We start from the raw sequence: 10,796 nt of genomic DNA, 5'->3' as shown, positions 1-10,796 counted from the left end.
GGGCTACGGCCAGCTCGCATGAGGGAACAACCAGACCGGCCGAAGCATTACGCAAGGCATTAAGACCTCGAAGGAGTGAAACCACTCCTCCGAGGCCTCGGGGGCTACACCCGGCGGGTGCGCTCGCGCGCACCCACCGGAACAAAATGCAACCGAGAAAGGCTGGTCCCCTTGCAAAAAAGTGCGACGGAAGCCTCCAAGCGAGTGCTAACACTCCCTTCGAGGCTCGGGGGCTACTGTCGGGGACCATAATTAGGGGTACCCTCAAGACGCCTAATTCTCAGCTGGTAACCCCCATCAGCATAAAGTTGCAAAGGCCTGATGGGTACGATTAAGTCAGGGATCAGTCCATGCGAGCGACTCGATCACGCCTCGCCCGAGCCTAGCCTCGGGCAAGGGCAGCCGACCCCGAGGGGTTTCTGCCTCGCCCGAGGCCCCCCTTTAACGGCGGACACATCTCCGGCTCACCCGAGGCCTTGCCTTCGCCAAGAAGCAACCCTGACTAAATCGTCGCGCCGACCGACCGAGTCGCAGGAGCATTTAACGACAAAGGAAGCCAGGCCCTGCCAAAGGCGCCGTAGGAAGCGCCGACCGACCCAGGGCTCGGACTCGGGCTCAGCCCCCGGAAGACGGCGAACTCCGCTCCGCCCGACCCAGGGCTCGGACACGGGCTCAACCCCGGAAGACGGCGAACTCCGCTCCGCCCGACCCAGGGCTCGGACTCGGGCTAAGGCCCAGAAGACGGCGAACTCCGCTCCGCCCGACCCAGGGCTCGGACTCGGGCTAAGGCCTAGAAGACGGCGAACTCCGCTCCGCCCGACCCAGAGCTCGGACTCGGGCTAAGGCTCGGAAGACGGCGAACTCCGCTCCGCCCGACCCAGGGCTCGGACTCGGGCTCAGCCCCAGAAGACGACGAACTCCGCTTCACCCGACCCCAGGGCTCGGACACCGCCCTGACCTCTGCCGACGACCTCCGCCTCGCCCGACCCGAGGGCTCGGACTCGGCCTCGGCCATGAAGGACAGACTCGACCTCGACTTCGGAGGAGCCTCCACGTCGCCCAACCTAGGGCACAGGCCAGCCACGTCAACAGGAAGCGCCATCATCACCCTGCCCCGAGCCGACTCGGGCCGCAGAGAACAAGACCGGTGTCCCATCAGGCTAGCTCCGCCAGATAGGCAATGATGGCGCCCCGCATGCCCTGTGACGACGACGGCTCTCAGCTCTCTTACGGAAGCAGGGGGACGTCAGCAAGGACACAACCACTCCGACAGCTGTCCCTCCGCCAGGCTCCGTTGCTTCTCCGACAACCACGACACCACACCAGCTGGGTGCCAAGATCTCTCCGGCTGCCACATTGGCATGTACCCAGGGCGCTAGCTCTCCCCCGCTAGACACGTAGCACTCTGCTACACCCCCATTGTACACCTGGATCCTCTCCTTACGCCTATAAAAGGAAGGACCAGGGCCTTCTTAGAGAAGGTTGGCCGCGCGGGGACGAGGACGAGACAGGCGCTCTCTCGGGGCCGCTCGCTTCCCTCACCCGCGTGGACGCTTGTAACCCCCTACTGCAAGCGCACCCGACCTGGGCGCGGGACGAACACGAAGGCCGCGGGATTCCCATCTCTCTCTCTCTCTCTCACCGGACTCCGCCCTCCTCGCTCCTTTCTCCCCTTCGCGCTCGCCCACGCGCTCGACCCATCTGGGCTGGGGCACGCGACACACTCACTCGTCGGCTTAGGGACCCCCCGGTCTCGAAACGCCGACAAGCAGGAACTTGTTTTCTATAGTAGCTGCTAGACTGTTATTTCACTAAGTCTTTGCTGATATCAAGCATCATGACTATACTGAAGACGAGATTTACACTGAATAGTTAAGTGCCTGTATGTTGCTACGGTTTCTATATATCACAAGAGGTGCATGCTTGATCTAGGCCACACATAATCGAGAGGTGTAAGTTAGATTCCAATACCTTCCCAAGTAATTTAACTCTATAATATTACAATGCAATATTATAATGTTTGTTCGACATCAGTACATCTATTTGTGTCGACGTATTCATAATAATATTACATATTTATATCGTCAATATAATATTAGTGTTACATTGATATTTTGCCGCATAGATTTTGTATAACATAGTAATATTTATCGTTACGTATCTATGTTTTATACTAATTTTTAACTTTCGTGGCAACATATGGGTAGACACCTAGTATACATTATGCTAGTATTTAGTAGCGGGCCTTTACCGGACCTGCAAAAAAAAATCAAACTGTATCATTGGTCATGTAGGTGAGGTGTGGCTTAGTCACGGTCCGTGCGCCGCCCGCACAACACCGAACTAGATTATGTTTGGGCCAGAAAAAAGTCATACTTTGGGCGGTTGGGCCTAGGTGTCGTGCCACAGGATAGGTTAGCTGGCTAGGGGGAGAGGCTAGCACCGCCGTTCTCCACTATTCAACCGTTCGACGTTTGACGACGCTTGCCTGGCGCGGTTCCCCTCACTGCCCTAAGGGCTTGTTTGGGTAATCTTGAATTGGAGTGGATTGAGATGATATAAGATGTAGAGATGACAATGGGTACCCGAAACCCAAAATCCGATGGGTTTTTACCTCTTTAAAGTACGAGTTTAGATCAATTTTTATACCCATGAGTTTGTTAATGGGCATAAATCTATACCCGGCGGGTTTATGGATACGGGTTTGTTCCTATAGTACCCAAACCCGTGAACCCGTGGGTTTTTTAAACCCGACGAAACCTAGTGCATATTATCATTTTATTTTATAAACGAACAACAAACTTGTTATTCCTTATATACTTCCTAATTTTTATCAACTGTTGAATGTATCAGTAGTCGGTGAGAGTGTTGTTTGCTTGCTATTATAATTTTTACTAGCGTTATATATGTGGTGGATGGATAATTTAGTGCAAGGACACTTAATTATACAACTTATTATTTGTATTTCATTATCTCTACTAATAATTTTTATACCAAATCATGAACTCGTTGTTCATTACATAAATTTTGGATCATGATCTCATTAATCATTACAATACTTATTGATTATGAGAGGAACACGTATATTGGAGATGAAACCCGCAGGTAACCCATGGGTACCCGCTAACCCGATGGGTACGGGTTTGGGAAAAATCTCAACCCCGTCATGGGTACGATTTTTTAATGGGCATAGATATTTTTCATGGGTACGGGTTTGAGATGGCAAAACCCAGCGGGTTTGTACCCGTTGCCATCTCTAATAAGGTGTATTGGAGTATAATATAAACTAATTTCTCTTTCAATCTCTAAAATACACCTCAATCCACTTCAATCTATCTTTATCCAAACAAAGCCTAAAAGCTGGTTTGATGGACATGGAGGGGATCTCCCTCCCATGAAATCCCTCAATTTTCTTGTCCACCAAACTAGCCCTGAACAAAAGAAGGTGGCGCGGGGTTTTCTAGGGTTTATAAGTCAAGTCCGGTGCATAGTTAAGAAAAACAGTAAGGGTTGATTTGGTGACAAGGGGATCCCGGGAGGATTGGAGGTGATTGAAGGGGAAATAAACTAATTTCCCCCTCAATCCCCTCTAATCCTCCGGGGATCCCGAGTCACCAAATCAGCTCTAAGACGAGATAAGGCGAGTAACTTTTTTACCTTTTAAGCGATAAAACCTTTTAAACGATAAAACGTAAGATAAGACAACGTCTTAATTATAGTTAAAAATAGAAAAATATTATATTTAAGAAAACATGTAAAGACAAAAATATTAATAAAAAGAGTAAAGGGATAAATAAAAGTAAAAGAGTAGTTTAGTCGGCCCAAATTAGTCCACTTAGCCCATTAAAATTAGGTTACTTTTCACTCCCTCCAATCCCAGTATCCCACTCCCAGCCGCATCCCTCTCTCCCTACTACCTCTCCCTAGCAGCGGAGCAGCTTCTCTCCCAGCCGCAGCTCCTCCCTCTGTCCCCTCTCCCAAAACCCCTCTCTCTCCACGCTTCTCCCTCACTCTCCCAGCCGCTGCAGCCGCGCTGCCCTCCGCCCCGGCGCCCGTCGCGCTGCCCTCCCATCTCCCTCCGGTGTTGTGTTGTCATTTGTCAGGTAGCCGCCTCCCCCCCCCCCCCCCCCCCCCCCCTCTTCAGCTTGTTCTCCGCGGCGGCGGCGGCGGCGGCTTGGATCGGAGCGGAGGGAGAAGATGGTGGCATCAATCAGGGTGCCCAAGACCCAACGCGCCAGGAGGGAGCTTCTCAAGCACGCGCCCAAGCTTGTAAGCTTCCTTCTCTACCCATCCTCTCACCCTCATTCCCTTAACAAAACCATCCTGCGACGTGCAAGAGTGGAGAGGCACCCCTCAGGTGGACCCCTGGCGGCTGCCCACAAGCGGATCTACGACTGCAAGATGAGCGACCGTGCGGGGGTTCTCCACCAAATTAGAGCCCCCGCCCCCACGATTCCCATCCCAAAAGAACCTGCAGATTAGTTGCGCATACTCCAACGAATATAGATTGAAGAGAGATAGAGTAAACTTAGCAAGTCTTTCGAGTGAATCGAGTTGCTTCGTCGTACATCTAACCTAGTATATAATATCAGAATATCCATCGATGAGGATCCTTATGTCAGTTCATTATCATCCAGATTTTGTACTCATCTGCAAAGTACAAACTATAAGGGCAGGGCATGTATGGCGAAGTGGCAAGAGGAGAAATTTTTATTTTTAGGACTCCAAATTATGTGTTTCACACTTCTTTTGCCATTTGTAACATTGACTTCGTAAAAATGTCTCAAAACATGTCATACTTGGTTTCATGTCATTTTAGAGATTTTTACCCTTCTGTGCGTACACATGCAAAAGACATAAGGACGCAGAAAGACAAAAATGTCCAAAATGGCATTGAAACCAAGTGTGACATGTTTACGAATGACAAAAGTGCGAAACACATTGTTTGGAGTCCCCCCGATATCCAATTTTCTCTGAGAGAGAAGCCTTACCACTGAGCCAAAGAGTCAAAAGTCCTAGGTTTGACACAGCCTCTCTGAAAAAAAAACAGAGGTAAGGCTTGCCTGGGTTATTCTTTCTCTAGCTCCCACTCATGTGGGATCTGCCAGCACTGAATCTGTCCTACAAAGTACAAACTAGCCCGCCTGATCTTCGTGGTACGGCACTACATCCCTGCTGATGTAATAAACGCACAATTGCACATGCTCTTCAAAATGTGTGGGTATGGCCATGCTGCCTGTGGCGGGCTGCCACCAGAATCCGTCGCCCTTCTTGCCTATCTCTCCCCTAGTTGTCCACTTCAATTGACGCCCTCAATCCCTCATACACACTGCGCCCTCACAAGTAGGGTTGCTGGTATCCCAAACACATACTTTAGTGTTTCATTTTTTTGGCAAACACATGGAAATAAGACCAAAGTATCATGCTTGCTTGCATAGCTTATATATGTGCGATTACTAAAAAAGGATATTGTGCTATTGGATACTAGTAGGGCAACTCATCGTCATAAAATGTCCTGATCAGCCACTACCGTAGAAGTAGAACACCCTGTCTGTGCTGCCACCCAGCAGGGTCAGTGTGCATGAACCATCTTAGAACAAACAGTATTCCCGAAGCAATCTCGGGATAATCTTTAGCAAGTCCTGTGTGATGTTCATATCCTTTTTAATGATGATGATCTGTATAATCTTTTATCAAATCAAACAATGGGTTACCTAGCTGGCTAAAGACATGACCTTTTGGCATAATGTGCAATGCACTATGCTTTATGCTGAAAATCATGTGGCGTTTTTTTATCCTAGCTATTTGCTTAAGAAGGTTCTGCATAATTTGAACCTTGTATGCAGTGGAAATAGAAATAGCATGTTTGATGCTTTGTGTTTCAATCTCACATCTACCTTCGGCTCTGATAATTTTTCCAGGTTGAGACCAGCAAGAAGACACTGATCCTCCATGGTACCAAGACTAGTGCTGTGTTGAACTCTGTGCTGTCAGATATTTACCACCTAAAGCGTGATAATGCTGTGAAATATACCAAGAAGAATGACAACATTAGGCCTTTTGAAAGTGGTGGAGAATCTTCTCTGGAATTTTTCTCCCTCAAGGCAGACTGTAGCCTTATAGTGGTGAGTGACATCATTTTGACTTGTTCATAGTTTGCCATTTGGATGAATGTTCGAAGTACTAGTACTAGACCCCATTGGGAAAAATGTTGTGATCCTGATGTTACAACAATTTATAATGTGGATAGAAGTAGAACAATCTAGTGGCTCCATAATGAATTTCTGTCAACCATGCCTGCTAAATCTATCTGTAAATGAGTATAATATTTTCTATTTCTGTTTCAATGCTTTATTATTATGTCATTGTATCTTAAACGTGGTGGGTTGTACCCTTGGTTTAAAGAGATTATCTTACTTCCATTGTTTTCAACTGTATTTTAAATTTATGATGCAGTATGGTTCTCATTCAAAGAAGAGGCCCAACAATCTGATTTTGGCTAGAACGTATGACCACCACATATATGACCTTGTTGAAGTAGGAGTTGAGAACTACAAGTCAATGGAATCTTATGTTTATGATAAGAAGCTAGCACCATTACTTGGATCGAAGCCTTTCTTTGCTTTCATAGGGGAACACTTTGAGAGTTCTGAAGAGCTGAAACATTTGAAAGAAGTGCTGCTTGATCTTTTCAGAGGAGAGGTGCGCCATTTTGAAACTATAGGGTGGTAGCATGTATGGATAATCTATTGAGCTAATAAACTGTTGCTGTTGGATGCAGGTCGTAGAGAATCTGAACCTTGCCGGTGTGGATCGGATCTATGTGTGCACTGCAATCTCTCCCACCACTGTCTACATGATGCACTGTGCTCTCCGTCTAAAAAGGTCAGGTACATCTATTCCTAGGATGGAGCTGGTCGAAGTTGGACCTTCAATGGATCTGGTTGTAAGGAGGCACAGACTTCCAGCTGAAAGTTTGAAGAAAGAAGCTATGAAGACCGCTGAACATGCTAAGAAGGTAAACCTGATGGAACTAACATCAGCCTTTTTCTGTGTTCTCACTGAAATCTTCCTGAGTCGCTGATATTCACAACTATCGTGAACCTTCTTGCAGATGAAAAATGTCACCAAGGATCCAGTGCAGGGCAAGCTGGGCAAGGTCTACATGCCAGACCAGCAGGTTCGTACTGACTACTGAGTTTTGCTTTCAGCAGGATTGCCTTTGACATGATAATCTGATTCACGGTTTTGATTGAGCTCAGGTTGGAAAGTTGACCTTATCAAACGACGTAAAGGGACTAAAGAGGGAGCGCCGCGAAGCCAAGAAAAATCAGGACTCAAAGAAGCAAAAGGTCAACCCTGAGTAAAGAGCACTGAAGTTTACCTTTGTATTGGATACAGGTCAGGTTAAGAAACCCTGGCTTGTATCTGTTTCCAACTGCTGTGTTATCCAAGTAGAAGTTGCTCGCTGTCAGATTAGTGCCATCTTGTTAGGCTAAAGATCTCTGTACGACTTTCACATCAGTATTGTGTACCAATCCATGTTATGACATAAGCATGGAATTTTGAGAATGTGTTATCCTATCAAATATCAAACGTCTTCTGAGGTCTCAAGCCCTGTTAAAGGAGGATTGTGGTAGGCTTGGTGAGCCAGCGTTAAAGCTAGCCATTCTAATGGAGATCGACAACCAGAATGCCTAAAGGTTTAGCCTTGATTCCTTGAATATGCTATCTGTTGTTGCTGTATCCTACAGTATATTTGCTAGTCCTGATGTCGGTTCGTTATGGATAAGCTTTGCCCTCACGAAATGGATGCCATTTCTATGATTCTGTCAATGTAGTTTAGTTTGTCAGCCGCTGTTGCAATCTAGTCGTTGCCGTGCAAACTGTTTTTGTGTTTCTGTGCTGTGCCAAAGATCACCGGACATCCTCCGCTTGTGTCTCTACCGTCTTGCTCTTGCTTCTGGACAAATGTACCCAGTCTTGGAGCAAGGTCACGTATCACTGGCAATGAATAACGAGGCCTTGTAGCAAAGTCACATATGGCTGGGCGATGTGAGAGTAAGCCCAAAACGAAAATGCAAAGAAAAGGCGGATCCGCCTCCATACATGCAGATACAGGTAAAACCATCCTTGCTCTAGAATTAGAGCATTTGGAATTCATAATAGACAGTTAAAAGTTCCAATACATAGTCATAACGCAACTAGATTGAGTTTAAGTGGCTCAATATCTGTACCGCCAAAGAGTTTAGAAGCATGTGCAAGTAGGTAACTAAAAGAGGATTGATAACACATATGCCGACTCAGTTAGGGTTTATTTGGTTGCGTTCTAGATCAAAAGGGGATTGGAAATGATTAAATTTATTCTTAGTCAAAATTGAATTGAAGAAGATTGAATCCCCTTAGGACTTGTTCGGTTAGGTCGATCCAGAAGAGGTTGGAGAGGTTGGATCGACGGATCGGCCTAACCGAACAAGTAAATCCCAAACACAATCGAATAAAACCTTAGGTGGTTCAAATGAATATTGATCATGATAAAAGATCTACTATTAGAACAAGCATTGTGCAGTAGTAAATTATAGCACAAACAACACGTCTCATACTCCCATAGATCAATTGGGTCCTATGAAATTACAACACAACCATTTGTACCTACAATAGACAACACTCTCTTCGAAGCAACAATACCCAGACAAAACCATTTCAGCGACTGCAGTTCAGCCAAACGCTTACTATTCTCTGCATGCAGAACAACAACGAAAGCAGGCTGCAAAAATAGAGTTCTGTCTGTGAATGCATAGCAACACAGCATTGGTATCTATTGTAGACTGATTCATTCATTGGCTGTTGACGATCTATACTGAAGACCTCTCGATGAACTGGTCATGCTTCGATGGCAGACTAGCTCATACTCCCTCTGTTACAAAATATAATTCGTTTTAGATTAAACATATATTTATTAATTAACCTACAAACATAGTTTATATGTATGTCTACATTTATTATTATTCATTTGAACGAGGACGAAAAAAAGGTTAGAAAGAATTATATTTCGGGACTGGGGAGTACGATTCAGTAGGCGCCCTTAGGAAAAAAACTGAAGTATGAAAATAATTCAAGTTACGAACATAGTATTGGTTCCATTCAGATGGACTTCATAATTATTTTAACTTTCGTACAAACCTAAAATATATAAGGCCATATTACAATAATCATGTAATCTTGACTATTTTGTATTGGTCAATCTGTGTTTCTATGCTGTATCAAGTTATTCGCATGAAGATAAGCCATGTCACCGGTCCAGCATTACTTGGAGCAAATTCAAGCACCCCGCGCTTTTAACTACTGAGACAAATTTGAGAGAAACTCTTTAGTCAACATCAAATTCATTCGCGCAGCATGTGAATTGCAGGAAAAAAAAAACAAAATAACATTGTAAGAAATAGCAAGATAAGGCAGCCTGTCTCGTAGTGGTGATCGACATCACCTAGACAATTTGAAGGTGATCGAAGCGTGATGATCTTCCAGAGAGATTCAGAGTGACAAGATTTGGGACGTGTCAATGATCCTGAGTAGTTCACCATGTTGGAGTGACGAAGAACCAATTTATATGGTTCTTGTGCGGACCGACGGGAGTAACATCCTTACAGATGCTTCAACTACAGCTACTACTGGAGAGTACCGATCCTTTGAGATATCGGGAAAAACTCGAAGAGCCTTGATTTATTTTCTGCAACTATATTTGTGCAATTCATTTTGAAAATTTATTCTTAGAATTATCGCGATAGCATAGGTTCGGAATTATGGTACAAAACCTCTTGTAGACATATTAGACACTCGGGTAAAGTTAGATTTATAGTTAGAATTTAATTATTGTAAGGCTATCACTAGTAGCTTATCCATCCCTATACCTATATTCAAACGCTACTCTACGAACAGTACAGTTTACAATATAAAACAGTGCAAAACAATGTTTTATATGACCATATAGGTGAGCTGGTCGACACGGTCTAAGAAAATTTAGAGAAGTCTAATCTACTTCTATTTTAGACATCGTAATCCTTTTACATACTTATTTTATAGAGTATAGGTGGTAGAATTAGTGTCTATTTGATTCAACTATATGAGCTAGATTCAGTATCAAAAATCTGAAGTCCCAACCAAAGAAGTATAGGAGTTGAATAGATTTCTGAGAATTTATAAATTTTCCTAGTTCAATTTAGAATCTCCATCTATTCTAGATTTTTTAGATTTATGACATCGAAAATTTCCAAATTAACCAATTATCATTGTTTGTAGAATTGAATCATTTTATTTTCTATTTGGAGCCCCCCACCTGACTCGTTGCTCGACTTCCACCTCAAAGCACATCCTAACGAAAACTAGAGTTGCTACCGCCTCCCTGCGTCCGACTTCGAAGATCGACGACACAACTTAGCCATTCCTAAATCATCACACCTCTTCATTTCTAAACCATCACACGGCTCTTCCCTATCAACCCTTCAACGTTCCTTGTCACCCAACATCTATATTATCTGTCCACAATTGATGCTAGCCTCTTCAGCACCTCTCCACCCTTCACTTTGATGTTTGGTAATAACTATGAGGCTCCATTCTCAATTTCTCATGGAAGATGATGACACAACACATGCCTTTTTAGTTGATGCCAACGCTTGTGTAGGGTGCCATGCACCCACTAGACCGACGACCGGGCATCGGGGACTGACTGTATAGACACGATGCTTGAGCCTAGGTTGTGGGTATAGGGGTCTATGCGACATTGGCGTACCGTCCCC

The 10,796-nt window shown here is 45.1% G+C and overlaps 1 protein-coding gene across 2 annotated transcripts; it reads left to right on the top strand.

Moving 5' to 3' along the window:
* Positions 1-3,872: 3,872 nt before the first annotated feature.
* LOC100282857 (uncharacterized) lies at positions 3,873-7,715 on the top strand. Of its 2 annotated transcripts, XM_023300284.2 has the most exons (7): positions 3,873-4,269; positions 5,922-6,125; positions 6,457-6,702; positions 6,782-7,018; positions 7,115-7,180; positions 7,263-7,386; positions 7,423-7,715. In XM_023300284.2, the coding sequence occupies exons 1-6, from the start codon at positions 4,198-4,200 to the stop codon at positions 7,365-7,367; spliced, it is 930 nt and encodes a 309-aa protein (XP_023156052.1). In that variant the 5' UTR covers positions 3,873-4,197; the 3' UTR covers positions 7,368-7,386; positions 7,423-7,715.
* The last annotated feature ends 3,081 nt before the right edge of the window (positions 7,716-10,796 follow it).

Source organism: Zea mays, chromosome 6 (assembly GCF_902167145.1).
Source record: "Zea mays cultivar B73 chromosome 6, Zm-B73-REFERENCE-NAM-5.0, whole genome shotgun sequence".
NCBI classification, from domain to species: Eukaryota; Viridiplantae; Streptophyta; class Magnoliopsida; order Poales; family Poaceae; genus Zea; species Zea mays.
Note: the sequence above shows the minus strand (reverse complement) of the source record. Positions and strands in the feature narration are given on the sequence as shown.

What these genes read in the sequence shown, in the direction of transcription:
- LOC100282857 (XM_023300284.2), top strand. Translation starts at nt 4,198, where the DNA reads ATGGTGGCATCAATCAGGGTGCCCAAGACCCAACGCGCCAGGAGGGAG. An exon ending in TCAAGCACGCGCCCAAGCTT is followed by an intron (nt 4,270 to 5,921) that starts GTAAGCTTCCTT and finishes TAATTTTTCCAG; the next exon opens with GTTGAGACCAGCAAGAAGAC. An exon ending in CCGCTGAACATGCTAAGAAG is followed by an intron (nt 7,019 to 7,114) that starts GTAAACCTGATG and finishes ACCTTCTTGCAG; the next exon opens with ATGAAAAATGTCACCAAGGA.